Below are 15,542 nucleotides of genomic sequence, written 5' to 3'. Positions count from 1 at the left end.
AAAATACAGGTCTAAAAGACTTCGTATTGGCTGATCTTTGTATTAGGCCTCAAAAGAAACATTTCTAAAATATTCCAAATGTAAATCGATTATTCGATGTGGAACATAAAATGATAATTTAATTATCTTATTTGTAAATTTTAAATTTTAAATATAATTGTGATTAGACGGACAAAACCGAATAATTAATTTAATATTTGATATATGACACAATTATACTATCTTATTTTTATTCTTGCAAAATTACCGAAGAATTTGTTTAATGGACATAAAATATGATAAGTCTGTATCTTGGTTTGTGTACAAATGTCTTCTCACCTCCATCGCTTATAGGACTTTGGTACTTTAAAGAAGCTTCAGATGTTTGTGGGGCGACATGCGAGATATTAAGTCACCGCAGAATAAAGAACGCCGGAACATGAGGAGAGTCCTTACTTCGCTTAAGAAGATCACAGTTAGCATCTCGACATGACATGAGAGAATATTTTAAAAAATGGTTCAATTTTTATGTTATTACATTTTTACATTTTAACCTAACCTACAAATTTTTAATATTTTACTGTAAATGTACGTCTTTATAGGGGCGTTTTAGATTCAGGTTTCCCAACTCAACTTCTGTAAACATTTCACATTTCTGTCTTGCATGCAACGTGTTCAGGTCACACCATCCTTCGTTCTTAATCGATATTACCTCGTTAAAATAAAACTGTCTACAAAATTATGTAAATCCTTATAACACGTCTCCCGCTCCCTTCGTCTAAGTGGGCAGACGAGGTCCATGGCTGTGCAGTGGAACTAACCGTGAGGTCTCTCCTTCTTTCTCAGGTTTCCGCGAGTCTGCGTTCGCTTACGCCATCTCGTCGGCTGGCGTAGCGCACAGCGTGGCTCGGGCCTGCAGTATGGGCAAGCTGATGGCTTGCGGGTGTGACCCCGGGAGGTACCGGGCCGCGGGCCGACTCGGCAGCAATAAGAACTCCAAGACCCGAAACTCGCGCCCACAACAGAGAACTCGGAGTGCCAGCAGGTGGAAATGGGGTGGGTGCTCCCACAATCTGGACTATGGCGTCGATTTCTCGAAGTCCTTCCTCGACTCGAGAGAAAAGGCAGGAGACATCCAGTCCCAAATCAACCTTCATAATAATCAAGCAGGAAGACTTGTAAGTGTAACTGGAATGAACCCCCCACCCAAATAAGTTTGTAACTCATCAGCAAATTTCTAGAAGCATTTCTCGCATTTTTAATTGAAATTCCTGCAGCAGAATGTAATGGTCTTCCCCCTGCATGTGATAAAATTACCTTTCTCCAAGAGTGTTCATTCCGTTCCACAAATAATTCGCCTTTATTGCAGTAAAGAATTCCATAATCTCTATATATTAAATCTTGTCCGTCTAATCACAATAAATTCTTATTAAATATTAAAATATTATGATAATTAACATTTAAATTATTTAAAATATTAAATGATGTTCTTTATCGAAATATTATTTTAGATATTTTAAATGTTAATTATTATAATATTTTAATATTTAATAAGAATTTATTGTGATTAGACGGACAAGATTTAATATATATTTATTATATCACAATATGACGCAACTTTACCATTCCATAATCTCGTTAAAATTGTCTCGTGTTGGACCACTCTAATACTGAGATTTTGGATTCATGAAACCTGAAGATTAAATTTCATTTAATATATTATCCCGGCACTCGCCTGGAATGACAGAGGACACGAAAGACGTGTCGTTAAGAGCCCGTCTCCGGCCGAGGTTTGAACCTGACACCGCCCACGTACGAAGCACGAGTGCTAACCTTTTGGCCAGATATCAGTTGATATGTAATTAAATAAATCCATTACGTCGGGATAAACTAAAGTCCATACAAGAGAAGTTAAGTCGTTAAGCAGAAATCTGAAAAAGAAGAATAAGAAGAAGCCTGTTAAATTTTTAAAATGACGAAATTCATTGAGTGAAATAGAAACATTTTTAAAATTGAAGCTAGAACAGCAAAAGAAACCTCAGCTCGGTCATACAGCGTTTATGATCGAACTTGGCGTTCGCTGGGTCCCCGCGTTTGTGCTGCTAGTTGCTAACAGAGCCTACGTGTGTCGACTCGAGATCGATTCGTGACCGTCGACCATCGACGTACGAGTCCAGGACGACAACCCACAAAACAGACAGGACCTTCCTCCTGCAGGACAAAGAACGCAACAAGAGTACGGACTGAATTCCGCGAATAAGAAAACACAGGCCTACATTTTGAGGTCCGCTAGGCCTTCAAAATTTACGTTAATCTGTTTCCGTTCTTTTAGAATTGCATTGCCCGGGTTGGACCGGGAATTTATCGCAACATAAAAGTAACAAATTGCTTTCTACCTGAACCGATGGCAGAATTACTACGAAACTGAAGTTTACATTAGCCAGCCAGCGAGTCTCTTGTACTCGCTCGCTAAACGCATCTTTCAATCGCGGGTACAGAACTACCGTCAGTATTTGAGGGGTCGTCACCCTACCATCAAATTACTACAGCACGCTGCTAGAGGGGCGAGGGGGAGAGGATAAATAGGGGTCCAATGCCGGGGCATTACAGGATTAACAGCGGCAGCGTAGCCTGTGATCTGCTAAATGTTTTCAGCAGAACTAAGATTACATCTGTAATCTGCCGGCATCCATTCACTCAGATTAAGACCTGCATCTCCATAAAAGAGTAATCCCATCCCCTCTAATGGCGGCGCTGTGATTCGCCTCTATAGATGATGCACCAGCCTTGTGTCTGGATGAGAAGAATGGCATCTGGGGCTTTGAGTGAATAGTCGGTGGTTGATTTCTGTCTTCCAACAAACATCATAGCGCAACTCTAATTACTAAGCATCGTTTGATGTTTTGATGTTCAACATATAACACTGTCCTCATAGAAACGATGAATGTTGAATGTTTCATTTCTGAATACGTAACAGAGTCGCACATATTGTGTGTTATATCCCCATGCTCGGTTCGACGTCCACTGGTAATATACTAATATTAGACATTCAAATAATATTAGACGGAATGCTAGGTATCGCAAAATCTTTGTCCAGGCCTTCCTAAATAACAAATTCGAAAGACTTTTCCAAATACCCAGATTTTCCACATTTTTTGACGTAAATACGTCTATATTTTAGGGTCAGTGTCATTCCGCAAAAAAGTGTGTCGAAAATGTGTAAGATGGTTACCCAGGAAACGTCATCTGTTTATCAACAAATCGATAAAAATGGTTACCTAAGAAACATCTGTTTACTCGGCATTGTTGTTACCTATAAAACATTACATTCATCTACCACAGACCCATCTTAAGCGTAACTAATTCAAGTTAAATAAGCAAAGTCTTAATCAAACGTTACTCAATTGTAAAGTATGTATAAAGGAAATATTTAGAATAAAGCCAATATATAAACTTCCTTTCCGTATAGACGTTTTTACGTCAAATTCTCCGGAACCGTGGTTCCACTGACAACTTTTTCATTATTAGAAAACGTATAAATCAAATTTATCGTTACACAATTATAATACGGAATGAATGAACACGTTCTTCGAGTACTCGGCAAATTTTACGTATCTGACCAAAATAGAATTTACGAAGACCTGGTTAACTTCGGGGATTGCTAGCCTCCGATCAGTTCACGATCTCTCGTCCTCCGAACTATGAAGACTCAGTCTTTCATTCCAAAAGAAAATCATAGATTAAATGTATGAGATCGAAGGTTCAAATGTTTCGAAAAAATACACGTCGCTTCCAAATTCAAGAATTAAGTGGCCACAATAGACAGATATCGAAGGTGTTTCAAAACAACAGATTTAATAAGTGTCACTTTCAAAAGCGTTTTGGAAATAATGTGTCTTTAAGAGTAATCTAGTTTACTTTGCAAAAGTCACTTTTTCATCGACAAAGGGTCTTATATCGGACCTTCGTCATAGAGCGCATAAAATGACGAGGTGTCAACTGTCCTAATGTTTCAGCTCAAAAGTTACTGAAATGATTTCGATGAGATTTTGTTTTATGGATTGAAAGAGAAATTTACTAAACCGATTTAATTTCGATTTGTAATTGCCTTATATAATACTTTCTTTACAAAACAATCAAATAAAGCTTCAAATTTTCCTCAAAAGCTCTTATCGTTCATGTCATTTGTAATGATCCGTTTAAGATATTTTTATACGATTTAAATTTGGACACTTCTTACGACTTGTGAGTATTTAACAGTGTGGGCAGTTTTGCAAAGATTTTGATCAAAATTCCACCCACAGTCTCTCCTAATCTTAAATTTACTGTATTTGTTAGGTTAGGTTAGGTTAGGTTAGGTTAGGTTAGGTTATGCTAGGTTAGGTTGGGTTGGGTTGGGTTGGGTTAGGTTAGGTTAGGTTAGGTTAGGTTAGGTTAGGTTAGGTTAGGTTAGGTTAGGTTATGCTAGGTTAGGTTGGGTTGGGTTGGGTTGGGTTAGGTTAGGTTAGGTTAGGTTAGGTTAGGTTAGGTTAGGTTAGGTTATGCTAGGTTGGGTTGGGTTGGGTTGGGTTGGGTTGGGTTGGGTTAGGTTAGGTTAGGTTAGGTTAGGTTAGGTTAGGTTAGGTTAGGTTAGGTTAGGTTAGGTTATGCTAGGTTAGGTTGGGTTGGGTTGGGTTGGGTTAGGTTAGGTTAGGTTAGGTTAGGTTAGGTTAGGTTAGGTAAGGTTAGGTTAGGTTAGGTTAGGTTAGGTTATGTTAGGTTATGTTAGGTTAAGTTAGGTTAGGTTAGGTTAGGTTAGGTTAGGTTAGGTTAGGTTAGGTTAGAAAAGAATCCAATATGGACATCACTTTTCCATTGTCTTTTTTAATTCTGGAATTGTGGATTTTAATTTAGTACTTCAATATTAAATATTTCCAGAATAGAAACACATATACGAATTTAACAGATAAATATGTGGGAGTGACATCCGAGGTAGAATTCAGATGTTTCGTACATTCTTCTCCAAATTACAGTCCGATTTTAAAATACCAGAATACCCATACATATATATATATTTTAAATAATTTATTAAAACATTTGAGTACAAGAAAAGTTAGAAATCAGGGCATTGCCAGGAATATTTGTTTTTTTATAAATATGAAAATCTAATTGGATTTATTTATCTCGAAATTCGTAAATATTCATTTACTTATTATGTCGACTTATAAAAATCAATCGAATCCAAGTAGCGTTCGCTGAAAAATACATATTAAATTTCCAGTCGAAAATATATAACCATTCGAGTATTATGTTATAAGTCATTCGAATTAATTGTGTTGTTAAAATATTTTCTGTCGCATGATGGAATGTAAAATAAGACAAATTAAAAAGTACTGATAATCTTAACAGGTTCAGTAATCGTTTGCACAAAGAAACCACAAACTCCATAAGTGTAATTTTCAAAAAATTCTTATGATACTACAATCAAAAATCAACTCTAAAGTGTTCTGACGATGGTGGATTACACTTAAAAATTATTAAAAAATTAACTGGACTTCTTTTGAAACAAGGACAATGGAAAAAGTCCAGACAATGAATAATTTTAAGTATAATTAAAATTTTCAGACAAAAAAAAACAACGTATAATCTGCAGAAAACATTTAAAGTGTGTCGACTGATGCCTTGTTGACGCATAAACTGCCCTAAAAATTAATCTGTCGGCTGTAGCTTAAATCGTTACTACGGTACAAGGAAAATGTCGTATTCCTGAAAGTTTTCAATGTTTCTTAGTTAAAATTTACGAATAACTTACACTAATGGATGGAATGTCGTGGGCTTGCAGACTTTACTGCTCTCCGACCAAACAATGCGTGTGACCTTAGAGAAAAAAGGATATTCTAGAACACGGTAACTACTCGCTGTCCGACGACCAATACGTTTCCCTGTCGAGTGTTTCGTCCGACTAATCAATTCACTTCACGCATTCAATAGAAAATTATCATCATTTTTCTTACAAAATTTCACTTTAGTGTTGGTTCGTGCCTGCACAGCGATTTCCGTCTCGGTGGGTGGGGGACGAGGCCTCGTGTTTATGAATGCGGATTGCCGCGTGTTATGTGTGTGTGAGCTCTGCCATCGGCTAGTCCATTCTTCTCGGGTGTTCTCATCTCTGAGGGAGGCAGACCGCCCCCGTGGTGCTGAGTTACGCCTCTGCTGGGATACAGAGTCTCCGCCAATCGGAACGGAGATCTACCCATCATGAACTGGTGTTCGATTGGACGCGGGTGTCAAAAGAAACTACATGTTGGACATAATATACGGTCAGAGAGAACATAAAAGAAAGTATAAGGTTTCGTTCTTCAGTGCTCACACGCCTTTCTGATGGCTTCTCACGCGTTAATTATCTCTCACAAGAAATGTAAAGGTGGGGTGGGGTGGGGGGGGGTTGTGGTCACGTCATGTTTGTGACCTATAACGCTGTTATAAGCCACGCTATAGAAATTGTTAGTTTTACAAAGAAAGAGTTTGTCGCCACCCCGGTGGCCCCTCCAAAAACACAACGCGCTTCTAAAGAATGCCTCGCCTTCTCAGGCAACCCTCGTGCCTACGAACCATAGACAAAGGGAAATAAACAAGGTTTTTACCGATGTTATATTATGACGAGGGCCCCTTCCGGGCACGCGGAACCAACTTTGTGGTGTCTGCGTTAGCGCGTGTATGTACGTACATTCGGACCACCCGCGAGATATCCCCATTACTTCGTGTTGGTTAGTGATGTTCAGCTAAAAGTAACACCACGTGACTGACTTGTCAGAAAAGTGGCGTGAGGTATGTAAGGCCTCCGTGCAGAGAGGAGAACCATCACAGCTCGTGGACTCTTTGTTTCCTCATGCGTGGACAACTCAGAGCCTGTGAATAATACACAGCGAGGTAGAAATCTGAGGTGTGACGGTGCTCAGAAGCCGTCCCCCCCCCCTCCCCTTCCGGTTCCAGAAAACAGCTCTGATAATTTGCGAGATGAGATTCAACGTCAGATTAAGCAGAATCTCTTTACGAATTCATTACCTGAGGCAACTCTCTCAGGCCTGGGCTAACAACGCTGTTGTCTCACGTTAATTTCTTGATGAATATAATTAAGCACTCACGCAAGTCACTTTAGAGCGAAGTGGACGTATTACGATATTTTAAGTCGCCTGTGGACATCGCCTGACTTTAAAAAAAATTATAGTATTTACCAGCGGCTGGAAACTATCTGGCCACGGTTAATTCCAAACATTAGACATTAAGACTCTCGCGTCTAAAGTCGTTGCCACGTCCGGATGTTCATTCGACGTTACCTCGATCTCAAGATAAAAATGCGTGTGAAACAACGACCACAAATTTTTAAAACAATTTTATGTACTCGACGTTTTCCTAATTATTTACTTCGATGAATTTTTTTATGGAATTTTCAGCAAATATAATTTAAATCGCACGAACTGAAGATAGTTCAATAGAACGGAAATACGTCTATAATACGGGCGAATTATGGAAAAGAAAATTTTGTTAAGTTTGCAAGAATTGAATTACCGCGTGTCGGCGCCTGCACGACCTCCCAACACCAGTCGTCTTCAACGATATAAGAACTCAGATAAACTCCGGAAATCGTAATTTCGGTGTCTGAAACTTAAATATTAGGTAATAATGCCGTTGATGATTTGAACAACGGTTCAAAAGATAAATCTACCAGCTGCCAGTTCCGACTGTTGGCAGAGGCAAGTAATCTTCTTGCCAACACGTCCAGACCGACTAGCCGCGGTTCTGGACCTTCGTTCGCGTCTTAGCCAAGGGATAAAGACGGCTGACCCAAAGAAGCAGAAAGCTGGCCGTCCACATCTTTTCAGAACCAAACTTGAAAACGGGCGAAATTCTTCCTACACTCCCCCCATACGTCATTACGAAGCGTTTGGCAGGAACAGCAAAAGTGCGCGTTTGTAGTTACTTAAAATTGTTTCTAAGACATTTTCTGTCCCGTAAAGCCATTTCGACAACTTTTCTAGAAGCTAAAAGTCAGCTTGAGGGCTACAAAGTGTAGACTGCTCATCCCAAAATGCCAACAACGTAGCCATTTCCCCCGTGCAGTGAGGCAACTTCTCTGACACTACTGTCATACGGGTAAGTCTCACACGTATCTCAAGGGGTAAAGTTTCTTTTTTCTGGTTTTTAACAATTCCTTTTTGCAGACCGCGTGACAGCCCCTTTCGTGGTGGGATTTTCGCTGCCGTATTTATGAGCATTTCTGTACATAATTCTAAATATAGTTGCTGCTTTATTTCAAGTATACTCGGCACTTACTTTTAACATAATGTTCCCACAGAAATCCTGACCACAAATAGAATAGGAGAATCCATAATTGTTTAATCTTTTTTACATTAATCGTGTGACGATTAAAGAGACGAGAAATGTTCAGAAAATTTTTGTGGTAAAACCTGAGGTGAAGAAGATTACTTGATAAATCTCGGCACCGGTCGCCCAACGCCATGTGCAAATTTGCAAGGCGACATGCGGTCCTTCAAAGGCGATGAGACAGCCCTCTGACAAATATTAAAGTCAGAGCGACTGATGAAGGCAACACGAGGTTTGAAGCTCTCGCGACACTGAAGACATGTATGCCAGTTTTCTGGGTTCAAACCCCGTGCAGACATGTTCAAGTCTACAGTACTTTGCAACTCGGAAGGCCAATACATGAAAATAGGCCCTATTCTTTTAAATATTTTATTTGCTTTATAAAATCTACCAATATTACGAAACAGACCGCTAACGCAAGTGAGCTTTATCTGAAATGGGATTTGCAAACACCTGACTTTTACGTACTATATAAGAACGATAATTTTACGAAGGACATTAAGATTTTCGTAAGGTGCTCCAATCTATCAGACTTCATTACATGTAAGCCACAAAGAATTAAGATTAATTCTCCTGAAACAAGTAGTGATTTCGTGATCAGCTTAATGCTAACCTCCACACAGGCGAAAACCTGAGACGCGGAACTTTCAGACTAATATTACAGATGCGTTTTTCAACTCCTCCCTCCATAAGCGTCAAAAGTTTCAACGAATATATAGGTCATTACTTGCCCAAGAAACCATTAGGAGCGGCCTTAAGAGTGAATATTAAGTCCCATGTTACCGTAAAACTTGTTCTGTCATCTAAAGCACTAAAGAAATGTCTGCATATAATTTATGCTCATGTGCCAGAAGATTTATCCGTCGCTTCAAATGATGCGATCACAATAGCGAGTTGCCCGTCCGATGTGTGTCCGTCTACCACGTTCATGTGTAACCCGACCATAACTCAAATGCGTGTATGATTGAGCAGACATGACAAGTAACGTCATAATCGATTCGGAATCGAAAGGAGAACATTTCTCGACCTTTCGTGAAAGCATGTCCTAGCTCCATATTAAACTTTGCACTTAACATTGATTAATTCTAAAGTTTAGGTTATAAATGGAGCGTTTAAACTTCAGAATTTGTAGGTGTGCAGTGTTGGTGAAATGGAATAAATTATAAGCAGGCATATTTAAAAGACGAAATCATCTGACGGGACTAAGGAATCGAAATGTATGGCTCGTGCCTTTGAAACTACTCCTCGCGTTAAAACCCTTGTAATTTTTTTTTTTCATTTTAAATACATATTCTTTACTACGCGAAAGAATTTGCATGCTAGCTACGAGTATGAGCTATATCTCTCCCCTCCCAAGCGCCTTAACGGCGCGCAGCCGAGACAGCTTACTTCAGGTCTACAAGAAGTAAGTTATTAGTATTTTGTAATTTAACTTTATTCTCTTGTATCAATTCATTGATAACTCAATCTTTATTAGGCGATCAGATATAATTTAAGGTATTGCATAACCACGGTTTCAATATTTTAATATACTTCGCCTATATCAGGACCAACACAACATCCGAAAATAATACAATTGGGTTCACATAAATGTAATTATATTTTTAAAAAAATAGAAAACATGTCATCCATCTAAACCCTTTAAAACAATAAACAAATTCATAGGAATATTATATTCTGTAAATACAAAAATTATGGTTATTGTAACATATTTAAAGTTTTGCCAACATTCTCTATTCAGAGTTATTGATGTGATGTTTAGCCGTAGGTAGATCCGGCCCTTCCCTTCCGCCAGAGAGAATCAGAATAAGTATGGGAAATTTACTCAGCGACCGAGGCTTCTATCTGTCGGCCAAGTCATATCTGTAATGTAACAACTTAACAATAGGACAGCGAATCCATATGGAATATTTTTTGACAACGCATTGGAATTAAGGCAGTGTACTTAAGAATAAGAACAGACTATAAACGATAGATGCCATCTCAACAAAAATTCTTGCACAATCTCCGAAGATCTCTTAGAACACTAAGTCAACGTCGATACAGTTCATCGCGGGGAATTGGAAGGCCGCGATGCTCAATGACATCTATCTGCGTGGACCAGAGTCCTGCTTCAAAATATAATAGTCGCTGAGTTACCCAATAAATCTCAGTCTTTGTGAAACCAGAAGACTCATTATCATGGCCCGTAAACTTAGACCAAAAAAAAAAACAGTTCACGTATTCCCACCTTTCTTTAAGTAAAGTTGGTCCCCCTTAACTATAACCTCAGGGAACACAAATGCATTCTACATCGTCCGATCCCATTTGTTTATCGTCAGTTTTATTTTTATATTCCGACATAAGCCTCGACCTTCCAATAGCCTTCGACCACAATCAGCTGAAGATTTGTCACTCCGATGTGTAAAAAAGTCGTCTTTGATTTCGTAGTTACCTTAATATTTAGTGACGAGTAAGAACCCGTGTGACGTTTATACCAAACTCTATTAAAATCAGAATATCTGTCTACAAATATTAGCAAATACATACACACCCATTGTTCGTAACAAACGAAGCAGTTTAATCGCTTCGTGTAAGGCGCGTCAAACATTGGGGTAGTGGGTTCAAATCCTGCTCAAGTCATTAACGTGTACCAGCGTTTTTATGTGTAGGCAGGCATTGCAATGGGTCGACCCAGACGAAGGAGTAGGAATGTGTCTGCTCTGTCCAGTGGCTCAATGTTTCAGGCTGTCGCAACCAACATGCAAGTCCGCTGTAAATGCCATGGGATGTCCGGAAGTTGCGAGCTGAAGACTTGCTGGAAGGCAGCACCAGACTTCCGGGTTGTCGGAGAGGCTCTCAAGGAGAGGTTCCGGTCCGCCGTGCTGGTGGATCAGTCAAACTTAGGGAATGGATCGCCTTTTCTACTGGAGGGGGTCCGTCGGCGACGACCTCGTCCGAGACCAAGGCCCAGACCGAGGAGACGAACTCGCCTACGTCGTCCCAGAGACCTGGCCCTCGATCTCCTATACTACCAGCGCTCGCCAAACTTCTGCGAACAGGACCCCAGCGTGGACTTCCCTGGAACATCTGGGCGACGGTGTAATCGCACGAGTACTGCCGTCGACGGGTGTGGCTCGCTCTGCTGCGGTCGTGGCTACAACCTCATCAAGCAGAAGACGACGGATCGCTGTCACTGTCGCTTTCACTGGTGCTGCTACGTCGTGTGTCAGAACTGCACCACCGAGGAGTGGATCACGGTCTGCAAATAGTGCGACGACGCTCCATGTTCTTTGCAAGCGTCGATCTTCACTTAATGAATATTTTTAAAAGAATCGGCCACTTCCTCAAAACCATATTTCGACGGCCCTAAGTCTCCAGCGAGAATGGTTCGGCTGGAATCAGTGTCATTAAATTCCACGGAAGTTTTTAACTTGAGAAGTCAGCTGTCTCGTGCTTTCTGGAAGGCTTAAAGATTAATTGTATCTTCGAAACGTGAGTGCAACTGAGATGAAAATTCCGTGGTCTCCGAGCATAAATTATAAAGAAAGTGACGTACGCGATTTTCATATCGCACCAAGGATTCACGTTCCAGTGTGACGTTCGGATGCTATTAACCCCCCCCCAAAAAAAAAAAACATAAAGCACTTTACAGTCAAAAACATTCGCTTCAGTGAACAAACCTTCAGCAGAGCTTGGGTCAGTGGTGAGTTTAGTCACACGTCGAAATGTTTAACGTTACCTATAATCTTAAATTTGGTATAATTGTGCCATAAATTTATGTGAAACAAACGGTTCTGTGAACGAGGTCTTTGTATGTGCTCGGCGTCCTCTTTGAATGGATTATTTTAAGAATTCGCTCGAAGAAGCTTTGTGTTTGCCCCCCTTGGTTGACTTTTACTCCCCAGTCTCTACCGAAAGATGAATGTACGTCCAAGAATAAGAACAAGATTGGAAAAGTGTCCTCTTTCTAGTATACAATGATTCCAATGATGAAGATCCTCACGTCACATCACGGGTGATGACGTCAAGAGAGCAACCAGGGAATGAGGAATATAACAATGTTTTAAAGAGGAACAATTGAATCAAAGGCCATTCTCGCAACAGTGAGCCAAGGGCATTGTAAATAACAATATGTTAAAAGGTCACTGTTGTAAAAGTATCGGACGATTCAATAAGGCTTACGCTAAAGTGTGAAGAACGCCTAGAAACACGCAAACACCTTACTGTGGTTAAAACACTATTGTTCGTAAATAATATTTCATTTTGTGTAAAGTTTTGTCGGAGAACGCGTCAAAGACTTGTCCTTACAAAGAAAACCGCGATTTACAAATGCGTTACCAGGCACAAACTTTGGGACAGTCGGCTCCTTGTTTCGGCTAAGAACTTCGCTGGTATTGTCAACAGACGTGCAATCTTCAGAACCAAGTAACACTCCCTTTACTACGCTTATGACATCCACGATGAATGAGTCAATAATCTCTTCTACGCATGGACACTGACAAACAAGGCGATATAATTTTCATAAAAGTTCGATCATTATAAGAAAAATGTTGTCATAATGAGATTTTTCTGAATTGTGAAAAGGGTTTGGGATAATTCAGTGATATTTTAGCCTCACATCAAAACATCTTTATCTTCAAGGCATCCGAGATAAGGACAAATGACGTCACTTAGCAAAACCATAGGAAGAAAATTAGAGGCTAGGAGTGGTCAGTCAAAACATTTCGCACAACCTTTATAGGTGGGTAGACGAGCTGCTCATTAAGTTAACTAACTCCCTGGCAGGTCCAACACCGACATCGCCAAAGCCCGCTATCTGCAACGATCCTAAGCCAGCTCCATCCATTTGCCATCCTCAAAGCCAACCTCCCTAAGATCTATCTTGATATTTCCAATAGCTAACTCCATGAAACGGAGTGCGTCATAAGAAGATTATTGCCTTCTCTAAAACAGTCAATAAATGTCCTCGCTTTTATGAAACCCAAAATTTACAAGAGATTTCGAGTGGTCTCGTAAACACCCCGTACTCATCTACTTCCGATGTCTTCCTCCCTTAATGTGAGAAACCACATTTCACATCCATAAAAAAACAGACAAAATTGCAATTTTGTATATTTTAATCTACACACGTTTCAAGTATCGCATGGGAAACCAAAATTATAAATTTAATTCCACCCCCCCCCCCCCAAATTCTTGTTTAATTTTAAACGTAATTAGGATTTATTACTGTATTTGAACTTTGCCTCAGTATCGAATAATAAAATATTAGCCACCTTCAGGCCACCACAATGAGTTTGTTCTACAGTAAGGTGATAAGACGACCACATATTCACATTCTCATGCAGGAAATTATCATCTCTTTGCGTTCTTGGACATTGCTAATGGCGCATTCGCAAAGCAGACAAGCAATGGTTATAGAGCATCTCTGTATTTGAGACGCTCCTCTTACAAAAAATGGTTCAGACAAATAAATATCTACAGGTTTAATTTAAATGCATTTCATTTAGTCTAAATACTTCCACTGGTCCTCATAATTTAATGAGAATGTTTCATAATACTTCCTTCTTAACTTAAAACACATCCTTTCATTAAGTCTGCAAACAGCCATTATATCGCCACATTTCAATCTCCTTCTCATTGTCAAGTATCTAAGAAATGCAGAATATCCGATCGATTACATCAAAATACACACTGACGGTTCAAAATAATTTCATCTAAAAATTTTGTGTGCAGTTAACAACACTGATAACCTTACACAATTACCACAGTCAGTTTCATCATCCTTCTTACGAATACTAAAACAATACATTTCTGGCAACCCTTTCTAATTCCTAATACAATTAAAATGTTCGTAGATCTAAGAAAATGATATCTGTGTCTCAGTTCTATCGGAATATGATTTGTACCTTTAGATTTATGTATTTCATCTCTCCCGATCCAACCTCAAGTCAAATGAGCTGGGCTCAAATGAGCAGACTCAACAAATCGTCTTAAAACAGAATTCTTTGGAAAAGCATTGACCCCTGCCGGGTAGCCTACCCTGGAGTGCACCGCGAAGTCGTTCTGTTTTCGACGATGTTTGTTTCTCGCTCTGCTCGATGCGAGTGCACGAGGGAAACACGGACTGTTCGTAATCAGTTGCACCAACATTCCTGGCAATTGGCTTATGTGTCCCCTTGCCCGTGAGTCAGTATAGCGACTGGCTACGCGCTGGGGTTCGATCCCCGACCGGGGAAAATAATTCTTTCCTCTAGCCGGGTCGTGACGCTGACTACAGGAAAGTATAAAGGGTTTTAAAAAGTAAAATTAAACACGGTATTAAATATTGAGACGACGCAAATTGTCCCTGACTGACGCCAACGTTCAAGAATTTTTTAAAAAAAATTGAACTAACTACAAAAAAATATACGTAAAAATTTCATTGTATTTATATAAAACATGATAACGTAACATTCAACGTATGACATCGGATCTCATCCGAAATCCAAGTTACAGAATGAACTCAAGCCGCGAAAATCTACTTACACAAATGCGAAAATTTATTTGCAATTTTGAAATAAATTGGCGGTCTAAATTCCTCCTGAATTTCATTACGACTACTGAGAGGCGCAAAGGGGCCGAAAGACATCACGGCTACTGCAATAGGGAGACAGTGTTTACAATTTACATGAGCAGAACACATTTCCGAAGGGGTTCGTTTTAAATTGAATTATAGTACAATTTTATTAAAAGGCGGTTTCAGTTAACAAGTCAAATTTAATTATACTGTGGATTGTAAGAACAGACTTAAAGAGTAGGAATACTAAGTAAGTTATTTATATATTTTTTTCCCTTTAGTTCAATAAGATAAATTATAAACTTTTTCTTTGAAAGACATTACACACCTTGAAGCATGAATCAACTGTATGTGATCTAGAACTGAAGAAAATAAAATATTATATAAAAGATTTATCAATGAAAAAGTCAAAATATATTTTAAAATCCTAACGAATCCCATACAAATAAAAAATACATATGTCACACTGAAGGAAATATAATTCCAAAAAACATTTCTTAATGATATTCACTAGTCTAGAACGAGTGAATTTCTCTAGAATTCTGGTCACTAAAATAGCTGATTGTTCATGGATTGGTAAGGCACATTTTAAATTCTGTGTGATTTTGGCATATTTCGTGATAGTTGAGGTTCAATACTGATGTGAAAATGGATGATGTTG

General features: G+C 39.2%; 1 protein-coding gene across 1 annotated transcript in view; it reads left to right on the top strand.

The window, feature by feature from the left end:
• Positions 1–15,276, top strand: part of Wnt10 (Wnt oncogene analog 10) — a 60,694-nt gene extending 45,418 nt beyond the window's left edge. The window contains exons 3-4 of the mRNA XM_022061966.2: positions 826–1,157; positions 11,070–15,276. Coding sequence (XP_021917658.2) covers positions 826–1,157; positions 11,070–11,594 — 857 coding nt within the window. The 3' untranslated portion in view covers positions 11,595–15,276. The remainder of the gene's footprint in view (positions 1–825; positions 1,158–11,069) is intronic.
• The last annotated feature ends 266 nt before the right edge of the window (positions 15,277–15,542 follow it).

The sequence above is a fragment of the Zootermopsis nevadensis genome, unplaced genomic scaffold, assembly GCF_977971745.1.
Source record: "Zootermopsis nevadensis isolate Lab colony 2312 unplaced genomic scaffold, Znev_1.0 Znev_ptg000002l, whole genome shotgun sequence".
NCBI lineage: Eukaryota > Metazoa > Arthropoda > Insecta > Blattodea > Termopsidae > Zootermopsis > Zootermopsis nevadensis.
The sequence above is the reverse complement of the archived record's forward strand: the minus strand, read 5'-3'. Positions and strand labels throughout refer to the sequence as shown.